The 23,742-nt window shown below is 34.1% G+C and overlaps 2 protein-coding genes across 9 annotated transcripts; both read left to right on the top strand.

Moving 5' to 3' along the window:
- The first annotated feature begins 1,109 nt into the window (after positions 1 to 1,109).
- LOC112771051 (coiled-coil domain-containing protein SCD2) lies at positions 1,110 to 8,319 on the top strand. Its single transcript, XM_025815625.3, has 17 exons — positions 1,110 to 1,719; positions 2,008 to 2,186; positions 3,241 to 3,322; positions 3,448 to 3,489; positions 3,572 to 3,634; positions 3,837 to 3,886; positions 3,986 to 4,013; positions 4,164 to 4,238; positions 4,335 to 4,445; positions 4,522 to 4,582; positions 4,787 to 4,903; positions 4,985 to 5,103; positions 5,338 to 5,407; positions 6,241 to 6,282; positions 6,628 to 6,668; positions 7,094 to 7,220; positions 7,806 to 8,319. The coding sequence occupies exons 1-17, from the start codon at positions 1,321 to 1,323 to the stop codon at positions 7,943 to 7,945; spliced, it is 1,746 nt and encodes a 581-aa protein (XP_025671410.1). The 5' UTR covers positions 1,110 to 1,320; the 3' UTR covers positions 7,946 to 8,319.
- Positions 8,320 to 10,427: 2,108 nt separating this feature from the next.
- Positions 10,428 to 18,464, top strand: LOC112771425 (putative pentatricopeptide repeat-containing protein At3g47840). Of its 8 annotated transcripts, none has more exons than XR_011876115.1 (6): positions 10,431 to 10,869; positions 11,011 to 11,104; positions 11,226 to 11,329; positions 11,627 to 11,980; positions 17,341 to 17,471; positions 18,031 to 18,464. XR_011876115.1 is itself a non-coding variant. In XM_029295170.2 (5 exons), the coding sequence occupies exon 5, from the start codon at positions 13,449 to 13,451 to the stop codon at positions 15,636 to 15,638; it is 2,190 nt and encodes a 729-aa protein (XP_029151003.1). In that variant the 5' UTR covers positions 10,431 to 10,869; positions 11,011 to 11,104; positions 11,226 to 11,329; positions 11,627 to 11,980; positions 13,408 to 13,448; the 3' UTR covers positions 15,639 to 16,049. The 8 variants fall into 8 exon arrangements, 4 of the variants coding, with proteins under 4 accessions (XP_029151003.1, XP_029151004.1, XP_029151005.1 ...); XR_011876117.1 differs by lacking the exons at positions 11,011 to 11,104; positions 18,031 to 18,464 and adding exons at positions 16,067 to 16,137; positions 16,280 to 16,355 and having other exon boundaries at positions 10,446 to 10,869; positions 16,646 to 17,567; XR_011876116.1 differs by lacking the exon at positions 18,031 to 18,464 and having other exon boundaries at positions 10,428 to 10,869; positions 11,226 to 11,386; positions 17,341 to 17,815.
- The last annotated feature ends 5,278 nt before the right edge of the window (positions 18,465 to 23,742 follow it).

Genomic DNA, 23,742 nt, shown 5'->3' with positions numbered 1-23,742 from the left:
AACATAGATTAATGGCAAGAGGAGTATGTAGTACAAAGAGAATCTAGATTCAAACCACATTTTTATCGACTCTGATTCGCCAATTTTTTTATTGAACCGATCGATCTAGGCCAATTTTACATCTATGATTTTGAGTTTTTGACATTAACAAAAATATTTTCAAATTTTATTATTAACAAAAATATCATTAAATAATATAAAAATATGTCAAAATTACCTAACTGCGATTAGAGATTTGCTTTATTAACAAAAAAAAGCGTGACATAATTTACTTGTCAACGTCTCAGTTTACGAAAGTATTTTTTTAATCACATTTTTTAATAATTTAAAAATATTTTTATCTGTAATAAAATAATTCAAATATAGTCACAAAAAAAAAATTCAAATATATTTTTTATGGTTTAACCCGAAAATATGCCATATAATATTTTTCTTTGTTAAAGGGATGATATAGAATGAGATGTTTGTTGCATGTGACTTAAAACAGAGCTATGGCCAAGGGGAAAAAATAATAATAATGGATTATCACTTTTGTTAAGAGGAAAATGCTAGAAACTAAAGTCTAAGTAGGAAAAAAAATCACGCTCAAACTAGTAGACAGTAGAGGAGAAACTAACGTTATTCTATAGCTAATTATCATATTTATTTATAAAAGATTTCAATATTGACAAAATTTTTCATAAAAAAATTAAACTCATTTTGTGTAAACTCGTAACGCTAGTATTTTAATTTCTTTTGTGCTGTCGAATTATTAGTTTATTTATCTCCAACTTTTTTTTATAAGTCAATTGTTTTCCATAAACGAGTCATATCTTTGATTAAAAAGAACGCTTAAACTTTAGAAATTAATTTTTCTTATTTGTCTTATATTAGAATTAACACTAGTCAATTCTCTAATTATTTCACTAAAAGTGTTTGTCTTCCACATTTAAAAACAAAACTAGAAATTTAGTGAAGAAGATAACTTTTTTGTCTCAATGAATTCAAAGTGTTTTCTTTACACTACCTTTATTGATTACCTTAGACGACACCGTTTCGCACGCCGCAAAAGTGAAAAACCTCTCTCTGTCGACGCTTGAAGATAAAAACAAAGAAACGAACCTCTCTGACTCTCTTTGAAGAAAGAAAAAAGAGACACGCACTTATTCTCTTTCCTTTCTCTCCCGCGAACTGTTTCAGAAAGAAACGGCGTCGTTTATGCTTACACTACCCGCGCACGACTCAAACCAGAAACAAACAAGACTTTCCCTTCGATTTTCTCGAGAAAATCCTCCGCCGAGAAAATCTAGCTCCCTACTCTACTATACATAGCTTCAACTGATGGATCGGAGGAGAACCGCTAGTCCGGTATACGGGCGGCAGTGGAGCGGCGGTTCCAGTAGCACCGGCTCATCGTCGCCGGCGATGTCTCCGGCGCATCCTCAGTCGCGGCTAGGTCCGTCTTCCACTGGAATGTCCACCGTCAAGCGCACGCAGAACGTGGCGGCCAAAGCCGCCGCGCAGCGTCTGGCTCGGGTGATGGCGTCTCAGGCAGCCGCTGCCGACGACGACGGCGAAGACGACGATGACCTTGACTTCCAGTTCGCTGCTCCTCGCGCTCCAGTTCCTTCTTCCTACTCAAGCAATGCAAGTAGTCTCAAGAGCTCCGGTGTTGGCACCACCGCCACCACCATCCCTCCGATCTCGCTCGCCAGGCCTAACAGATCTCCTTCTCCTGCGGTAGTTCTCATAATTCTCACTGCGACTCTTCCTGTTCATTCGGTTCCGATGCGTTTTCCTGAATTGTTTACATGAATTCGTTTGTTGAATTATGGAAAAAAAGGAACAAATATTTTGCATGCTCAATGCTGGAAATTTGATTGCTCTTGAACTTTTTTCGGTGGATGATTGGTTTGGCGCCATTGATAGTGATTGAGTGTGATCTAAGTGTTAAAATTATGGATCTGATTCAATTGTTATTCACCTGGTTCTTGTTGTGCTAATAAGATTTTGGTGCTTTTTGTTTAGTTAGGTCGGAACTTTGCAGAGCATACTCTTTCGGTACGGTCGACCTCAGCTGGAAGACCGGCAGTTTCGGTTCGCTCTGCGGCAGCAGTAGTACCTCCGCCGAGCAAATCCACAATCCGAACACCTATGGCTGTTCCTCCAATTGATCCTCCTTCCAATCGGACCAGAGAGAAAAAGTTGTAAGCATTACTTTACTTTCCCCAGCCTTACTATTTATAATTGCAGCTATTGGAATTAAACAAGTAAGGTTCTGTACGCCTTGTAGGCTTGTAGCGTTTCCAAGTAGGCAGTTTTTGATGTTTCAGACTGTTCTATGTCCCTAATAAAAATGAATTGAGTGAGCACAACCTTGAACTTGGATCTAACACCCTTTTATACTTGAGACCATGTTTTGATTGGTGGTAAGTGATGGAACAGAACATTATAGAATAAGATGGAATGCAGGAATGGAGAGTGGAGTGAGTAATATAATTATTCCACTTCATTATTTAGATATTCTAGTAATGTAATGGAGTAATGTTTCATTTCACTATTTAGACATTCAAAGAATGGCGATAATAAGTTTTTTATTCCAATAATATTGTTGCATCAAATACATTAAGATGGAATTACTTATTTAATTATTTCTTAGTTAACGAACTAGATTTAGGCCCCATGTCCTCTGAATAGGAGGGAAACAATCTGAAGGAGAAAAAAGAGATAAACCCTGGGAGAAGGGGGTGGAGGTTGTAATAGGATAGAACCTATTCTATCATATTCTGCTCTACCTTATTGGGAGTTCTCCATCCAAACAAAGGAAATTCATTTAGTTCCATTCTACTACATTACATACCAACAGGGCAAATATACCTGAACAAGTGACATGTTTGTGGCACTGGCTTGCACTCCCTATAAACGTGGTCTTTTCTTGAGATTCACGAGTGTCAAGACATCTATTCCTTATAGTATTATTAATAGTTCATTTATTTCACACAAATATAAGAGGAACAATATATCCAGGTCCATATTTCCTGAGGAAATTTATATGGGGGTTCAATAGGCTTTTTAGTTTTATATTCAAATATTTACCCGACATAGATGTAATAAATTTTCATTTGATGTATGAATGAGCTCAATCCTTATTTATCTATTGAGGTCATACATGCATCTATAGCTGTGTGTAGGCTGCAGTGGCCACTCTAGCCGTATCTGGTCTCTATCCTTCAAATTTTAATCACTGCTTAATGATTTCAGGTTTACTCCAGACGTCCCTATCAAACCAGTTAACTCGAGAGATACAGGAGATCAACGTGAAGCTTCTGCACTCCGTGATGAAGTATATATTTGAATGCATCAAATGCTCTGTCTCCAAAAAATTGAATCTTATATTCTTTATACTGGTGCTGATTTGGTAATTCATAAAGTATGTGCTTTGAAGCTGATTCATCTTTTATTTTGCAGCTGGATATGCTACAAGAGGAGAATGAGGTTATATTAGAAAAGGTGGTGCTCTTTCTTGCCTAACAAAGTTGGTTTTAAGCTCAAATATGTGATATTTAACATATCTGGTTGACTATATTGACAGTTAAGAGTTGCAGAGGAAAAACGCCAAGAAGTGGAGGCCAGAGCTAGGGAGCTTGAGAAACAGGTGAGGGTTCCCCCTCCTTTTTTCAACCCAAAAAAAAAAGATATTAACTGAGCTTTGAAACCTAACAATATTAATGTATAATACCATTGTTTAGATGCCAGTTTGATTTTTCATTTACTTAATACTTACCAATAGAAACTGCTTTACTCCTTGTACTGCCTTTGCTGATTTTTCGTGTCCTTGTTCATTTTAATTTTGGCAGGTTGCTTCTCTTGGAGAAGGTGTATCCCTAGAAGCCAAACTTCTGAGCAGGTAAGCTAGTTTTGAAGTCTCACATTATATGCTGCCTGGAGCTGAATATGTTTATTCGTTTAGGTCTTAATCTAAGGTTCTTGTGTGCTATTTATGCAGGAAGGAAGCTGCGTTGCGACAAAGAGAGGTATGCCAGAAGAATGGATATTAATCATATTATATGTGGCAGAAATATGAACTGAATGATGGTTGGAAGTTTGAGCAACAAGCTCACTAGTGCTGTTCTTTTCAAAGAATTTTGTGGAATACTCAAATTTATATTTATTTATTGTCACAGGCTGCTCTCAAGGCTGCAAAACAAACACAGGATGGGAGAGATGAGGAAATCACAGCCCTTCGCGTGGAAATTCAGGTAATTTTTGAAGAAAGCGTGCATTTCTTTCCATATTTAAATTATTTGTTATTCGTTATGAAGTTATAGCTATCTTCTTTTCTTTGTCTTTGTCAGAATCTAAAAGATGATGCAGCAGCAGCTTTGGAACAACAGCAAGAAGCTGAAGCTGAAGCAAAAGCTCTTCGTACAATGACACAGAGGATGATTTTGACCCAAGAAGAAATGGTTGGTATTTTCCAATAAAATGACAATTACCAGGTATTTCTGTTTGTCTCAATTATGTTTCTTATTTGTTGTTTAGGAGGAAGTTGTCCTGAAGAGATGTTGGCTTGCACGCTACTGGGGTCTTGCTGTAAAACATGGTAACAAACTTACTAGCGCACTCTGATTCTTACAGAAACAGTATCTAATCTTTATTCCTGCTACTCTGAAAAAAATATGCTAGTCGTGCTTTTTTTTTAATCTGAAAAACCATGGCTTAAAAATTTGTGAAGTGTATTTTACAGAACTCCATTATAATATTAGCGCTTTTAATTTTTGTGCCATGTTTCTTCCACACTTTTTAGGCATATGTGCAGACATAGCACAATCCAAGCATGAACATTGGTCTTCTCTAGCGCCTCTACCTTTCGAACTTGTCATCTCTGCTGGACAAAAGGCTAAGGAGGAATCCTGGAACAAAAGTGAGCATGAGTAAATACTCAGTTTGAAATTGTTTCTGTTAAATTATCTTCAGTGGGATCTAATTAAAGAGCATGTGCCAGGTGCTGATGATCCAGAGAGAAGCAAAGAAGTTCGTGATTTGAATGATCTCTCTGGGGAGGGAAATATTGAGAGTATGCTTTCAGTTGAGATGGGTTTGAGAGAACTTGCTTCTTTAAAGGTTCTCCATGAATATTATTAAAGTTAATCCTTTGTTTGCTCAGTAAATCAGTTCTTCATCTCATTTTCCTCTTGAAAATGTTAGACACAGAGAAGCATACTTTTAACAGCTTTTACCATTTTTTTTAAAGAGTGAATATCAAGAAATCAAACTTCTATACGTGCAGCTTGGTTCAAATCCTTTTCCTTTGTTCTTGACTTTAAAAAAGTATTTTGGTCAAATTTTATTTTGTAGGTTGAGGATGCTGTTGCGCTTGCATTAGCCCAACATAGACGCCCAAATTCAGTTCGGCAGTCTGTTCTAGGTATGTTAGTTCATCATCTTTTGTGGGTGTGTGATCTTTACCCTTGTCTCCAATCTCGAGTTCCATGCTTCTATTCGTGTTGATCCGTTTTAGGCTTGGTTTGGTAAAACTTTTACTTTTCAAAAGTAGCTTATAAAAGCTAGCTTTTAAAATATAGCTTTCTAAAAGTTGTAGCACCTATGTTTGGTAAATCAAATTAAAAATGGGTTTCAATAAGCACAAGCAACAATAATTGCGTTTGGTAAAATAGTTTTTAAAATTTAAAAATATTATAATAGACATAAGTGTAAGAGTTAAATTGAAAATTAATTAATGTATGAAGTTATATTAGACTTTTTTAATTTTGATAAGTACAAGCTATCTTTGAAAAGCTCCACCTTAGGTGCTTTCAAAAGCACCCCCATCTTTTAAAAGCTACAAGCACAAGTACATGATCTTTTTGATTTACCAAACACAAAACGAGTAGCTTATGCTTTTGAAAAGCACAAGCACCTCTTCAAAAAGTTTTACCAAACCAAGCCTTATTACTTCTTGTTCTTTTGTATGATGTACCCACAGGCTGTGGTTAGTGCAAACTCTTATTGTTTGAGCTGTTTCTTTTCCTCTTTTGATTCAGTTTTTGGTTTATTCATGTCTTGGTTTTATGATTTGTTTTGGATGCCCTTATAGTGGTGAGAGTTATGTTTTCTTCGATTCATGTACACATTTTTTGAAATTTTTCTTTAAATGATGGTTCATTCTGCGACTAACCTAAAGAAATAATAGTTCAGTAAAAGATTATTCGAATTTTGAATTAAATTGATAATTGATCATTTCTATTAATTTATTCTCAGATTCCAAGTCACGTGGTGATGCCAAATATGTGGAGGCATTTGGTAAGAAATAAGTTCTTATATATATTTTGGTGCGTAAATGTCATAAAGTTATGGTGGTATGCTTTTTAGGATTTCTCTGCTTGTCTTATGTTAATATTTTGTAGTATATGACATCTGTATTTTTTCCAACCATTTCTCATCGTCATTTGGTAACCTTTTCACTATAGAACACAAATCACGATTACCTTCTACAAACTAAAGGATTAAAATATTCTGGTTGTGTAATATGTATTTGATTGCATATTACACCCATGACTGCATCTAGCCATTCTTCGATACATGGAAATGTGTCTGGCAGATGACCTGGTGAATAATGTTGATATTCTCTTCTTTTATGTCTTCCAGAATTAAGTGAAGAGGAAGCAGAAGATGTTATTTTCAAAGAGGTTAGTAACTGTCCTTGAATTGTACTTCAGCATTTCCATTTCTACTAGGTTCTAATCATTAGATGATGGATAGAATCATGTCTAAGTTGGATTCAGGGATTTAGACGGATATGTCTGAATTTCCTGACTTGAGTCTTGACGTTATCAGGGAATCAGTTGTTGTGATTTTAAGATTTTGGTTCTTTGTTTAATTTCTTTCCATTCAAGATATATTCGTTTTTTAAAAAATCCAACTGATTACTTTATTGCATTTTTACTCATTAATCAGTCTTAAGAATGGAATCTCAAAAAAAAAAAAAAAAAAAATCTCCTTAATATACATGTTTTTTTATGACCTGTTCTTGTTACAATTGAACCTGAAGAATAGCTATTTCGGATATAGTATATGCACACATAACGTATTTATAAACTCTAAATATTTACAGGCATGGCTGACTTATTTCTGGCGAAGAGCTTTGTTTCACGGTGTAGAAGATGATATTGCAGATGAGCGACTTCAATTTTGGATTGCACGCAGTGGGCAGTCAGCAACTTCACATGATGCTGTCGATGGTAAGCTGTTGTCTTTCTCGTCCTCTTTTGTGGTTCTGGAGAGAGTAAATAACTTGATGAGTAAATAACCATGAAATTACAAGCGGGTACCTGGTCTTTCCCAGAAAAATTTGGGTGGTTATTTTGTTTCTTTTATCTGAATCTGCAACCCTACCAATTGGCTGCAATAACTAAAATACCATCTATGATGTTTAAGTTTGTTGTCCCTTAAAATCATAAAATGTTATATTACGAATAAAATCGAAGGGAGAATGACCTTAAATGTGTTCCTTAATCGGGGACTAAGTAGTTCACGAGATTTTGAAGGTGATAGATTTGTCCTTCACAATGTTCTTACTAGACAAATTTGTTATTCAAAAAAACTGAACATATTAATCTATGTTCATATACTAAAGGACTAATATTTTACCATTTTGAATAGTGAAGGATAAGTTTATCATTTTCAAATCATAAGGGATGACTTTATCTTCCATGTTTGGTCAAGGGACAAAACTGGGGTTTATCCTTAGTTTTTTTTTTCCCCCTTCTGATGTGTTCTTGAAGGTTTAGTATATGAACTTCTAAGCTCATTGTGCTTCCTTTTAGTTGAGCGAGGTTTGGTGGAGTTGAGGAAACTGGGTATAGAACAACAACTTTGGGAAGCTTCTCGGAAGGGAATTGATCAAACTCAAGGGTTGGCAGATGCTAATAATAAGACAACCACAGACTCTGATGCCTCGTCTTGATTTCGCAATCCTTCATTTGTTGATTGATTCTTTCTTCCTACGTGTATATTTGTTTTGTTTTATTCTATTTTCTACGCATGTTTTTTCTCTCTTTTTTTTCCTGTACAACCATGTTTTTCAACATTATATCTGGGTCTCATATAAAAGAAGCAAGAATCTTAATAGTCGAAGTAAATGTATCCGGTAAAAAGTAAAAGAAAAGCTATAGTCCTTTGCATTGGAAGAGTGTTGAGCTGTAACAATATAAGTGGGTGAGCTACGTGAGACTGAATTTTACCACAATTCATTTGATTAAATTTTGTAGATCAGAATCTCAGCTAGTGAGCCTGTTTGTTATGGAATGAAAATGGCCAAGAATAGAAGCCTTTGCTTTCTTTCTTTTCCTTTTTTGTTAATTCTTATTTCTTTTCATCTAGCTGCCTTGGTCATTATGATTCCTTCAGACACGATGAATGTTCGAATTTATTTGGTTGATTTGAGGTTTTGATTTATGGAAGTTCGGTTGTTATTTGATCGGCAACAATAGGCTGTATGTAATGTAAATTTCAGTAAAGTATGGTAGAATTTAATGGTATTATGATGTTAAATTATGCTTTTAATTTAATACTAATAATTATCACGAAGAATTTATAAAATATATATTAAAGCCTAATAAGTTAGTTAGGACAAGTCTAAGTCTAACATCAAGTGAAGTTTGGCTCTTTATTTGGCTAAAGTGTGATGGAGATTTGTCAGAGAATTAATTATTTGAATAAAATTAAGTGAATGATTTGAGTTGAAACTCATTATTTGACATCTAATTAACTGTCAATTTGTATTTTGGGTCAAATTTTGAGCATAATTTCATGTGATGTTCACAATCACAACCAAAATTAAGCGCCAACAAATTTGAGTGTTAATTTATTGTTGAGATCTAATTTAGAGTATGAATTGAGGTGAAGTTCACTCTGGCATCCCTAATTGAGTGCCAATTATTGGTTTGGATCAAATCTAAAGTATTACTTCACGTGAGGTTTACCTTTGTACCTGAAATTAAGTGCCAATTAGTTGTAGTTATTAAGATCGAGTATAGCGCATCATTTCATATTATTTTCACTCTTGCACCTCTACTTGAATGTCAATTAGTGATGTGCATCACTTTATCTGAAGTTCACTTTTGCACACAAAATTAGTATCAAATTAGTGATTAGGGTCAAGTTTAAAACATTACTTAATGTTATTTTGACACTTGCATCTTAAATTAAGGGTCAATCAGTGTTTTGCATCAAATGTAGAACGTTAATGATATGAAGTTGATATATGCAGGAAAGAGCAAGTTCAAGTGGTGGAATAATTAATTGTACAAATTAATTTATAACAAAAGAATTTAATAAATTGGTTCATAATTTTTTAAAATGTTGGAGAAGTTAGTTTTTAATAAAATAAATAGAAATATTAGTTATTTTAATTTAACAATTTCAGACAATTTAATCATTTAATCATATTATTTTTTTAAAAGAATTAATCATAGTTATCAAATCTACTTTGATCAAATCGGTTCGATAAAAAATCTAATTACTTGATTACTTAATTGGGTCGAGCCACTTTTCGAATTGCTTAAACATTAGACCTGCAAAAAATCGATTCGATCCATTCGAGTTTAAGCAAATCCAGTGATCCGCCCGATTTTCATGATCTAGACCGGGTCATGCTTAGTTTTTTTTTTAAAGGATTAAGTACGATTTTGGTCTCTAAGGTGGGTTGAAAATTTTGTTCGTTCCCAACCTTTTTTTGCATTGGAATTTGTCCCTAAAGTTTAACTTGATTTTAAAATCGTCTTTCGAACCAAAATATATTTCCCCTTCTTCACCAAAATCCTCATTTTCTATTCCTCTTTTTCTTCAAACACTAGCGTCGACGTCCGTCCGTCCCTCGCCCTTCCCCCTTCTTCTTTCCCTCGTCTGTCCCTCGCCCTTCCTCTTCCCCCTTCTTTATCTTTCCCTCTAGTCTTCCCACTTCTTTTCCCTTCTGCCTTTCCCCCTTTCCCGTGTTCTCTTTTTTTTTTTTTTATAATATTTTTGTTAGGGGTAATTTAGTCAAAAATTTTAAGATTTAGGTCAAAAGAACGATTTTAAAACTAAATTAAACTTTAGGGACGATTTTGTATGCAAAAAAAGGTTGGAAATAAAAAAAATTTTCGATTTATACCTTAAAGACCAAAATCGTACTTAACCCTTTTTTAAAATTTGAAAAAGACGTCGTTTTCTAGTAAAGGAGAGGCAAAACCCTAATCTGCACAATGAATGTCTCCTTCCCAAGGTTCTGAAAATCGGTTCGAACTGCAAACCCATGGAAATAACGATTCGATCATATGCAAAAATCGAAGAATTAGAAAACCGGCATTAGACCGTCAAACCAGTCAAAAACCGGTCGGTTGAACCGAACCAGAATCTAGCCGGTTTTTTTAATTTCATCAAAACGCCACCGTTTTGATAGCTGATGCCCCAAGCCCCTAACCATTACCCAACCAACCGTAACTCCATCACTCCACAGTCCACACCACGGCGCAGCACACAGTCCCTCCCATCACCCTCGAGCTCGTGCTTCCTCTCACCGCCAGCGACCTCAGTCCCTCACTTCCGTCCAGCCGCCGGACTGCTCCCGCCGCCGTCGCAAGTTGTAGTCGAAGCCACCTTCGCCATCGTGCAGCTACCGTTTCAGCTTTGGAAGCACCGTCGCCGGGCTCGCCTCCTGCCTCCGTCGCGCAGCTCTGTTCCACCGGTTAGCGCTGTTCCCCCCTCTTGCTCAGGATCTGCTCTGCTCTGTTCTTGTCGAAGACTGTTTCCATAAGTGACCAGGCCACTGCTCTTGTCGAAGCCGGAGTGCCGGTTATTCGCTTGGCCGCCGGAGAACCTGATTTCGATACACCTGCCGTCATAGATGAGGTGAATTCTCGTTTTATTTTGTGTGAATTGTACTTTTATTGCTGCATCTTTCTGCTTTTGATTTAGGTGTATGATAATGAAATTATGATCATGAAGTAATGATCACGTGAATGTTTGATTAATGTGTGGTGAGTATGGTAGGCTGGGATTAATCGTATTCGCGAAGGATACACACGGTACACCCCTAATGCCGGAAAATTTGAATTGCGCAGAGCGATTTGTCATAAGTTGACGGGTTAGCTAATTTATGCACTTCAAGTGTTTGTGTTTTGGTTACTTTGGCTAATTTTTTTTACTGATTTTTTGAGATGGGGGCTTATGTGGCTTTTGACAATTTTCCTGAATTTTTATTGCAGAGGAGAATGGAATTACATATACTCCTGATTGGATTGTGGTAAGCAATGGAGCAAAGCAGAGTATTGCTCAGGCAGTGCTTGTAGTTTGTTCACCCGGCGATGAGGTATGCAATGGCTCTTTACCTTACTTGCGAAGACATTACGCTAGTTAAAGAAAAATGGTGAGTGTGCTTTAAATTTGTGCTGAAATACATGGTTAGGGGAAAAAATTGACTTCAACAATTGATTATGAAAGCATCAATTTGGTTGTATTTTAATAAGATCATGTGGCTTTGGTTGATGACATTTCATGTAGGTTTTAAATTTGGAAGATGTTTTAAAATTTATAGTAGACTATAATTATATTTTAGGATGTTTATTTATAATTTATTAATTATTTTATTTTAAAACGGTTTTTTCAGTTGAACTACGGTTAGATCGGTTGGATCAGTAAACCAGTGAACTAGTGACTAGAACGGTTTGATGATCGGTCCGGTTCTCAGAACCTTGCTCCTTCCTCTTCCTCAGTGTCTCAGTCTCGTCAGTCGCACTCTCGCACTCAAGCTCTCTTGTCTCCGGTCTCTCTCACTGCCTCCGGTCTCGCACTCAAGCTCATCGTAGCTCTCTGTCTCCTCACTGTCTCTCAGTCAGCGCGCGCAACTCGTCATCGCTGGCGGCAGAAGCAGCACGTCCCGGGGCTGGACGTTGTTCTCGTATTTTTGCTTTGAGCCTTGCATCAGCTTCCTCCTCGCCGTCAGCAGCTGGTCCCCGATTTGGTGAGTTCCAACAAATTCTCCTATTCTTTCTTGCGCAACTTTGTTGCTGTAATTCATCTCTGCACCTTGATTTTGTTGCTGAAAGTTGAATTTATTGCTGAAAATATCACTGAGCTGATTTTTTTCTTGCTGAAAATCATCACTGAGTTGCATTGTTTATGATTATCATCACTGAACCTTGAATATATTGCTGTCTTGTTGAAAAAATCACCTAGCTAAATTTTTTGTTGCTGTAATTCATCACTGCACCTTGATTTTGTTGCTAAAAGTTGAATTTGTTGCTGAAAATATCACTGAACTATTTTTTTGTTGCTGAAAATTATCACTGAGTTGAATTTGTTACTGATTATCATCACTGAATCTTGAATTGTTGTTGTCTTGCTCACTTAGCTAAATTTTTTGTTGCTGTAAATCTGTAAATCATCTTTTGCTGCTGAAAATTATCACAGTTGAATTTGTTGTTGAAAAATGAGGTTCATGCTCTCTGCAACTCAGAATAAAATTGTTTAGTTAAATTGTTGTTCCCATGCTCTCTATTTGTTTTTTGTTTGCTTTTTTGCTAGAATTTTAAAAATGTCTTCATCAGAATTCAGTTGCTATTATGAATTATTCTTGGTATTGATTTGTGAAAAAAAATACACAAATGTATATATAGATGCAAATCAAAATGAAGGAAATGTTGGTCAAGCTTCAAATTTGTCCTATGAGGATATAGATGTCGAGATCACCCCGTTGTGTTATTTTTTGCTCTCTCTTATTCATTTAAATTGAGAAAATATTTTGTACCAGTGGCTAGTTTATTATCTCTTTTTACATCATTAGTTATGTCTAAAAATTGATACTTGATTGTTATTAATGTTTGTGAACACATGCATTTTAAGTTTTAACTTTTGATTTTAATTTTATTTTTATAATTTTACATTTTTATTTAATTATGATCGGGTCAGCGAATCAGTGACCCACCCATTGAACCAGTGAGCCAATGACCCGGTCGTAATTACCGGTTTGATTCTGATAACTATGGAATTAATGACTAAAATGTTATTTTTATAAAAATGTAGGAATAAGTTTGGTTTATATTTTAAAAGAATAAATTACCATTTGTACCCATGAAAGATACAGATGCTAACAAATGTACCTATATAAGAATAAAACGATAATTGTAACTACGGAAGATGGTTTTCGTGTGCCAAGAGTACCTAACAGACCAATTACGTAACCAACGTTTGGGTACTCTTGGCATACGGAGGTCATCTTCCGTGGTTACAATTGTCGTTTTATTCTTATATGAGTACATTTGTCAGCGTCTATATCTTTTATGATACAAATGATAATTTATTCTATTTTAAAATATCATAATTAATTTACAAATGAAGTCTAACTAGTCTCTTATTCTCTTTCGCTGTTCTTCTTCTTCACCTCTTAAGCCTCACATGGTGGTTAGAGCACTGAACTTCATCTTCCATTCATGCCCTCCTCCTCTCCGCCTTTCCTCCTCCTTCTGTTGCTCCCCCGCCTTCCTCCCTCCGCATCCTCTTTCCTCCGATTATGGCGGCCGCAGGATGCCGTTTTGCGTGGCACAAAAGGCTTCTGGGGACGTGTTTGGGAACATAATCGATGTGCCTCTTCATTTTCCGTCCATCCAAACACGCCCCATTTTGTTCATAATATGCTTGACCTTAACTCCGAACTGAAGCAACTTGTGAAATGTTCTCAACTGCATAAAGCAAGGCACATGTTTGATAAAATGCCTCACAGAGATGAGGTTTCATGGACCACAATAATAGCTGGTTATGTCAATTCTTCAGACCCTTTTGAAGCGTTGATCTTGTTCTTAAATTTGTGGATCCAGCCTGGTCTTCAAAAAGACCAGTTTATGATTAGTGTTGCACTCAAGGCTTGTGCTCTTGGCATGAACATATATTTCGGGGAATCATTGCATGGATTTTCTGTGAAGTCAAGTTTGGTAGACTCGGTATTTGTCAGCAGTTCACTAGTGGACATGTATATGAAAGTAGGCAAAGTAGAGCATGGTTGCAAAGTCTTTGAAGAAATGGAAACCCGAAACGTGGTATCGTGGACGTCCATTATTGCAGGGCTTGTTCATGGTGGTTATAGTATAGAGGGATTATTGTACTTCTCTGAAATGTGGAGATCAAAAGTGGGTTGTGATTCATATGCATTCGCCATCGCTTTGAAAGCATCTGCTGATTCGAATTCTTTAGATTGTGGGAAAGCTATTCACACACAAACAATAAAACAAGGGTTTGATGAGAGCTTGTTTGTGATTAACACCCTTGCTTCCATGTATAATAAATGTGGAAAACCAAGTTATGTCATGAGATTGTTCCAAAAAATGAGGATGCCAGATGTAGTTTCATGGACAACCCTTATTACAACATATGTGCAGATGGGAGAAGAAGAGAATGCAGTGGATGCATTTAGAAGGATGAGAAAATCAGGGGTTAGTGCCAATCAATACACTTTTGCAGCAGTAATTTCTGCATGTGCAAATCTTGTTGTTAAAGAATGGGGCCAGCAGATACATGGCCATGTATTGCATCTAGGTCTGGTGGATGCCTTGTCAGTGTCGAATTCCCTCATTACACTTTATTCAAAATGTGGGATGTTAACTTCGGCTTCAATGGTGTTTTGTAGTATGGCTATAAAAGATATTATTTCTTGGAGCACTATAATTGCAGTTTATTCTCAAGCAGGTTATGCAAAAGAAGCTTTTGACTATCTATCATGGATGAGAAGGGAAGGGCCAAAACCGAATGAATTTGCTCTTGCTAGCTTGCTTAGTGTGAGTGGAAGCATGGCGCTTCTTGAGCCTGGGAAGCAGGTGCATGCTCATGTCCTATGCATTGGCCTGGATCATGAAGCAATGGTTCATAGTGCACTAATCAGTATGTATTCAAAATGTGGGAGTCTAAAAGAAGCTTCTAAAGTATTTGATGGGACTAAAACTAATGACATTATATCATGGACAGCCATGATCAATGGGTATGCTGAACATGGATGCAGCCAAAAGGCAATTCATTTATTCGAGAAGATTCCCAGTATTGGTTTAAAACCGGACTATGTGACTTTCATTGGGGTTTTGACAGCTTGTAGCCATGCTGGATTGGTTGATCAAGGTTTCCACTACTTTATGTCAATGATTGACGAGTATCGGATCAGTCCTTCAAAAGAGCACTATGGTTGCATGATTGATCTTCTATGCAGAGCAGGAAGATTGAGTGAAGCTGAGCTTATGATAGGAAGCATGCCTTTCTGTAGTGATGATGTTGTGTGGTCTACCTTACTTAGAGCCTGTAGGGTTCATGGGGACATTGACAGAGGAAGACGAGCAGCAGAAAAAATACTTTCTTTGGATCCGAATTCTGCAGGAACTCACATCACCCTGGCTAACATATATGCTGCCAAGGGGAGATGGGAGGAAGTTGCGCACATAAGGAAGCTAATGAAGTCAAAGGGGGTAATAAAAGAGCCAGGTTGGTCTTGGATAAATGTCAATGATCACTTACATTCATTTGTTTCTACGGATCAGTCTCATCCACAGAGCGAAGATATCATAGCCATTCTAAAACTACTAAGTTCAAGAAGAGGAGACTCTTTGCTGGAAACATGTTCAAGTGAAGATGTTGAAGATTAGCAACAGGCTAAATTTTCTATCATTGTGCTTGTGCTACAATCACAATTTTTCCATTAGCATTCATTACATTACATAGATTTCAAATGATTGTTGGGAATTGGTTGCCCAACTGCAATCACATGAACGCTCAAAATCCAGCTTATACCAGGTTTCTATGGAATTTGAAACTGAGACATCATTTAAATTACTTCAAAGATATTTTGAGGGATGAAAGAAATTAATCAAGAGGTAATTTTTCATTGATGAAAACAGCATATGCTTTCCATCTTCCTGTAAATATTAGTTTTGCTTCTTGTGAATTTATGCATTCTTTTTATTTGTACAGTACCCTTAGATCACTCGCTGTGAAATGTATTGTTGAATAACTTGGCTGGTGATCCATAATAAAAAAAGAAAAAAATGTTCTATTCATGTGTTACCATTTGCAGGAATACGATCAATACTAGAATCAAGCTTTACTAGTTAACTTAGCCTCAAAACCCTTCTTTCTTCGGCACAGGTATGCATTCCCTCATGCATTATTGATAAAATTGGCTTTCTATTGTTGGCATGGAATAAGTTTATGCATATAATGTCAGAAACTAATTTTTCTATTGGTGCAATGAGTCTAGAAATTAACTAACGTGATTCGAGATATGCAGGGGACTGAAGAGAATAGCAAAGTTGGCTTTTTACACAAAACCACATTCACAATTTTGAACTAATATTTCAATTAAGGTGAATTCTATGGTGTCTATTACTTGGTACCTAAATTAACTAACTTGTTCTTTTATAGTAAATTTTAAATATTTAAAAATTATTTACTTTTATACTTTTTAAAAATTAAGCATCACCTTTTAGGCATCATAACAATCACCTCCAATTTAATAAGAATTCTTTACGGGAGATAGTGGGTTGCCTCCTTGTATATATGAAGTTTGTGTGTTGTGGGTAAAAATCATAGTTCATCTAGGTTTATTTTGACGTGTACTATTTTTATTTATTTATTTATTTTTTTGCGAAAGCAGCTTTGGAGCAATGGCGGGTATCGGCGGGGATTTACCCGTCTGGGGACGGATATCGGGGGATTTTTCTATCCGCGGGGATGGGGAACGAGTACCCGTTAAATAAATTCCTGCCCCTTGGGTACCCGTATATTACCCGTTTCTGTAAAATGACTAAATTATCACTTATATATGGAGAAACCCATTTTTTGATCATCCTCTCTGCGCCGCATCCCTCCCTCCCCGCACATTCTACCAACTCTCACCGCCCTCTCACTCACTGTCGCCACCTCATCGTCGCCGTGTCCTACACTGCGCTCGTTCAACAGCGTCGCCACCTCCTACTCCATGCTCGTTCATCGTTGTCGCGGCTTCCTAATTGGTCTTCCTCATCATTGCTGCCTCCAGCCGAATCGTCACCAGCAGCCTTTTCACCGCTCATCATAGCTGCTCCCGCAGCCTCGTTGTCTACGCTGCATCATTCTTTCCTTCTGTCTCACCACCTCTTGTATGTCGCCACCTTCTGTACTAAGTCCCTTTCTCTAATTAGTTTCTTTTGAGTTTTTTTTTTTTCAACATTTGGGGGTTTAAAGTTTGTTAATTTTGAGTTTGTATCTCTGTTTGTTCAATTGTTTGTGCAATTGTTGCTGAATTTTTATTTGGAGGTTTAGGATTTGTTCCATTGTTAATTTTCTCTGTGAGAAATTGTTTGATATTAGGTGTAGCAATTAATCTAGTATTGAAGGTTTTTGCTGGACATGGCATGGGAACAGAAGGGGATGTTATGATGCTTGGGTGGAAGGGCCAGTAAAGAAGAACGAGAAGAAGGACTGGATAGCCTTTGTACCTTGTAAGTTGTAACCATTTGGTTATATTATTATCAGATATACATATATACATAATGGCAACTACTCAAATGAAGATGACAAAAATATCTTTTCATGAAGATGCTTTGTTTAAAAGTGTGGTTTATTTATTTAGCCACACTTTAAACAAAAACAACACTTTTATAAATATCAAAATCTAACCATACAATCTATTATCCAAAGATCAAAAAGAAATATATTCACATGAAGACAATTATAAAATCTTCATTGTAGTATCCACCTTAATATGTTGTTGCTTTGCTTAATCTATTGAATAGGATGAGGATACATTTGTTATTGTTTTTGTTCAGATTGATTGATCTATTTTATGTTGTGCTTGTTGCTTTTGATGCAAGTGTTTAAACCACTAAACCTCTACGTCCAAAAAAAAAAAAAAAAAAACCACTAAACCTCTTACTGTTTGAGTGCCCTTGGAGTATCTAACTATTAAAAGAATATGAGTTAATCTGGTATTGATTTTATATTATTATGGATTGTATTTACATTTTGATGGAGGATTATGTTTTTCTTTCTTTTTTTCAGTTTTTCTTTTTAAAAATTCCGTGGGGACCAAATATCTGGCGGATATCAGGTACCCGTCACGAATACGGGGTGGGAACGCGGAACTTTTCGGACGGGCTGAGCGGGGGTTAGGGGGCGGGTGGCATATCCTGTTCCCATGGGGATCCGATGCCATCTCTATTTATAATTCCTTTAGAAATCACTTCACAAAGCTTTTGTTGCTAACCATTTTTCATTCTTTTCAAAAAAGAGACCTTATAAATATTTCATGAGTGATGTGTCAAAGAAACAAGCATGTTTATCCATTTTTGAAAGCAAGATCAAGGCTTCACTGAACAAGTCCTCTTTACAAAAGCCAACTGATCATACTATTATATTTTGTGACATTCAAAATGTAGTGTTGTTTTAAGTCTCCAACTTTTGAATCAAATTTCTTCGAGGCATCTCTTTAAACAGAGCCTGGCTTCATCCACTCTTCTATTCTTTCAATATCAATCACTTATGATACTATAACCCCCCCCCCCCCCCCCAACATTAGGTTTTAAGTCCATTTTCGTCAAAGTATCAAATATAGTAGTTGCCTCATTCACCTTATCAAGAAAATATCCATCTATTGAAGCATTCTTTGCAACATCCTACAAACATTTTGAGGGCTTCCCTGGTTTTTCCTTCCTTACATGCAATAATTAATTTGCCAGTGACAAACCCTTAAATAGAGTTCAGATCTGCGACGGATTAGTACCATAAAAAAAAATATAGGTATGAAAGTCAGGTCTAATATTAGTTTCCACCATGGTGAATTATACGGTAAAGATATAAGTTTAAAGATCTTTCATTATATGGGATGAAAGAGAAATTAAAAAAATAGGTCCTATACTTTGAATAGTAATAAAATAATCAAAAATAACTATAAAAAGAATTTATTTTTTCTCTCTATATCACCTCAATCTAAATAATAGAGTGACCCGTAACCGACAACATTGTAAAAAATTCTCACGTCCAATCATCTTAGTCAAAATTTTCTCTACCTCATTTACTAGCCCCTCTTTACATAGCCCATCAATACATTATTACATCAAAGCTTAATTGGTTACTTCTCCAATATTTGCATCAATTCAATCGATTCAATATTTTACTAAATAATTAGTTAAAATTTATTTTTCTTAAAAATATATAGTTTTTATAAAAAATATTATTTTATTATATTTAATTCAACTTTAATTAAACTTTTAAATTTCTAACCACTTAAATTTAATAACCATTTTGAGAACCTTGTCAATAATCATAGTCAGAGACATTATAGACTCTTAAGTGATCCAATCCAATACAGAATCCATATGCCACCCGTTCATATTTCAACATCTTTATAAATAACCTGATGCATTATATCATCCATTAAATAATATCACATACTCCACAACACTTTTTAATTTTATTATGGAGGTGAGGATGGGGTACGACTCCGTTATAAAATTCAGGTGTGCTTTACATGCATGTGGTGTCAGTAGAAGAGAAATCGAACGGTGCGAGTGGGAGGGGTCTTGTCGGACGGTCCGATTTGCTCTAACAACACGAATTTCTAAAAAAAAAATTAACTATATATAGAACACGAACGATCCGATTTGCTTTGTTGAAGATTCAAAATTTCTCTACTTACAACGGACCCTCCGATTTGATCATCACCTTTTCCATACACACAATTCAGCATAATCCGAATTCTTCACACTGCAGCTCAAAAAGAACTACCCCACACATTAGTCTAACACCCCAAAAATCCATAACCAAGCATAACACATTCGTGGTTTTCATAACCGAAAAAATGAGCCTACCCCACAAATCCAAAATATGCCTTATAAATTCTTATCTCCGGAGCCCCATACTAATTTGAGCATAAGAATCATTACATATATTTTTTCTACTTAACCTAACAAGTCTCATGATAATATATAGTCACATAGTTCAGATATATATATATGGTGCTCTATACTCACGCGGAGTTTAATTTATTATTATATTTTATTATTTGTTTGGACACCAATAGTGGCTATGTATGTTACCCATATCATAAAAAGAATCAAAGCCTTTGCATAGTTTAATACTAAAAGTGGATAAGCTTTGCCTCCACTTGTATATTTTAATAAGAATGATGAAAAGGACCCAAAATTTCAAGTGTAAAAAAAAATTAAATTAAATAAAACACAAATATTATTACTCATAAAAAAGAAGGCATGCCTTTGCCATATTTGCAAGAATCCAAAAGTATAGGCTTCACTAGCACTCTTCTTCCCACACATTTTCCAAGTATGATGCTCAAAAGTCACATTATTAACCACTTCTATATACACATTGTTATAATTATAATATACACATTCATTTCATTTCATATTCAATTATTCCTAGTTTACATAAAATTTCCCAAGCATTATTATAAGCACCTACTACTATTCCTTTTATCCATCACTTTTTGTTTTGGAGTTGGTTGAGGATTAGGACTAGAATTTGGTTTTGAGGGTCAAATAGAATACCAAAGAAATCAGTGACACACTAGAGTAGTGCTAGTAATGATGAAATTTCAGAAACCTTTTGTAAAAGCTTACTAGGTAGGGACCATTTTTTATTTATTTATTTATTTAATTAATTTCTCTTTTCCTTTACCAGCTCCTTGAGCTGCACGTATAATAGAAGCATCATTCTCAAACAAATTTGTCATTTTATAGTTTGGTTTTATTTTTTCATACTCATTCAAAATGTTGTATTTCCTTTTTCTTCCTTATCTTACGGAGATAAAATAAAGGCCTATAAAATTAAATTAAATAGAGTGGTCTATGGAGACAAGGTTTTGTAGCAATCACACACACTATGACTAAAGCCAAACCATTTTTTTCTTCTCACCATCTATTGTTGAATTTTGTGATTTTGTCCATTTCAATTTTCAAACACCTATAAATAGTAAATACGTAATTTTTTTAGATATTGACCAAATTTTGATGTAATATTCGGTTATTAAATTTATGGTGTTTTTAAAATTTTAAAAATAAGAGAATACATTTTCTATGTATTGTATATTTAATATTAAAATATATAATATGTTTCCTGTGTATTGTATATTTAAATATTAAAAGTAGAATATATCTCTTGCGAATTATATTATTTTCAAAATTTTTAAAAAATATCATAAAATCTAATAATTAAGTGTTATACTAAAATTTATTCAATATCTAAAAAAATTAGCCATATAAATATCCTGATTGCATATCTATCATAATATAATATTTTGAAAAAAAAAATTATAGAGGTTTGACATTAGCGTCTCTAGTAGGAATTTATAATTTGAGATTCTTTGAATGTTATAGAAGTAATTATAGATTATTCATAAAAAAATGCTTTTATATTGATAATAAAAATTAAACGAATCATGGAGGTTTGACATTAGTCCTTCTAGTAGGAAGATATAATTTGAGATTCTTTGAATGTTATAAAAATAATTATAGATTATTCATAAAAAAAATGCTTTTTTATAATAAAAATTAAACTCACATTTTCCATGATGTAGGGAGTTTTTGTTTATGAATTGTATTGACACTTTTTCTATGTAATAAACATAAAATTGCTAAAAGACTTAATACTTCCCTAAAAGTAATGCAAATTGGGTAAAATTAGCTAAAATTAGTTGGTAATAAAACTAATAAACCAATTAACTTAAAAATAAAAAGAAAAAGCTAAAAAAAAACCCTAAATTCTAGATGTGAAGTTCATTACAATAATAGCAACAATTTGTGCAAATGAAATTGTGAATTGTGAATTGATGAAGGACCCACATGGAAGCTGGTGTGGAAAGGTTTGAGGCCACCATGGGAGACATGTGGCTCCATAGAGGCTAGCATGTGAGTTTGTATGAAAATTAAAAAAAAAAGAAGAAGAAATATACAAGTTTTTAATGGTGGGGGGGGGGGGGTATTCTTGCTTTTGCACCACAAGGACAAAAAGGTGTATTTGAAGAATAAATAATTAAATAAATAAATAAGAATCAATGTGTTACAAATATCATGATTATAAGAAATGCCTTTACACAACTGGTCAAATAGAACAAGTTCATTCCCACATAAGTACATAAAGATAAGTCTTAACTCTTAACCACCACAAAGGGGAATAAAAAAAATATTAGGCTTTTTAATAGGGCTTAGCTCATTTCATTTCCAATTCCACTTGTGTTATAATAATAATAATAATCTATATCAAATTTCAACAGTACACTTATTATGGGCCTGAGAAAATCAAACCTCATTCCCATATCTTGTTTCTTTAAATAGCATAGATTCTGTGTGAAAGGGTTATATACTACTAAATAATAATATAATTGTTATCACTAATATTAAAATAGTTTAATTATTTTGTTAATTTTTATAGTTTCATTAAATTTATAATTAATTCTCTATATATTTTTTAATTAAATTTCTACAATATTTTTAATTTTATAATTAAGTGTTTTTCATGTCAAAATATTAAAATTAACAAAATATAATTTTCTCAAAAAATATATAGACAAAGATCTAATTAAATTCTTAATTATTAATAATTTTAATTTGTGAATAAATATTTAGTTAATTCTAATTTTTATACTAAAAAATACTTAATTACAAAATTAAAAATAGTGTAAAAAATTTAATAAAAACATATAAAAATCTAATTATAAATTTGATAAAACTATAAGAATTAGTAAAATAATTAAACTTACTATTAAAATTCAACTAAAAAGAATATAAAAGCATGCTAGTATATACATTAGAAAAGTAGTTATCACATGTACTAAGAATATTAATATTTTATTGATTTTTATTATAAAATATATACATAATTAATATTAATGTTCTTAAAACCCATAAAAATTTTCCTATATATTAATCATTTAAATTCATTAGTGAGTATTTTTCTTTTTCCTTGTTCTTTTTATAGTCAGTGAAGCATTTGATTACACTTTAGAACATGTAGGTTCTCTGACAAAGGCACAAATGCAATGGTTTATTGGAAAAATAGGATGGCTCTATTTTCATTGGAATCTCCATTCTGTAACCATTTATCTTGTCTATGTTCCAAATCTTGCTCGTACTTGTTGATCAATAAAAGCTAATCAATCAAACAATTTTCTTTTGGGAAATCCAAAAAGGAACTGTGTATCTCAGATTTATGTTATCTCTCAAGTCTTAATCTTATGAAGAAATGTGGCATTTTATTTATTTATTTATGTATTTCATTCCACAAAATAAATAAATAAAATAGCACAAACTATATTTACTTCTTTTTAAGGATAGGTGAAATTCAATTCAGCTTCTCTTTATTTTAAAAATTCAAATTGAAAACTTTTTTCTTTTCTGACTTAGTTATTTTACTAATAATGTATTTGATGCACTTATATTTATTTATAAACATAATTCTGATTAATCTCTTTAAAATGAGTTGAATGTCACATGGACAAATAAAAAGAAAATAATACAAATTAAATCACATTAAATTTATCAAATATTTAAAAATCTCATTATAATAATTTGCTCAAAAAGTTATTAAAAAGGAAAACTATTATGATAGTGATTTTGCTATTTTTTTTTTTTTAATTCTTGAAAAGTAACCCATAAAGCATTTTCATTTTTCCTTGGAAGCGACAAACTCAAGAAAGATACCTAAGGATATATATATATATATATATATATATATATATATATATATATATATATATAT

The sequence above is a fragment of the Arachis hypogaea genome, chromosome 18 (genome assembly GCF_003086295.3).
Source record: "Arachis hypogaea cultivar Tifrunner chromosome 18, arahy.Tifrunner.gnm2.J5K5, whole genome shotgun sequence".
NCBI classification, from domain to species: Eukaryota; Viridiplantae; Streptophyta; class Magnoliopsida; order Fabales; family Fabaceae; genus Arachis; species Arachis hypogaea.
Note: the sequence above shows the minus strand (reverse complement) of the source record. Positions and strands in the feature narration are given on the sequence as shown.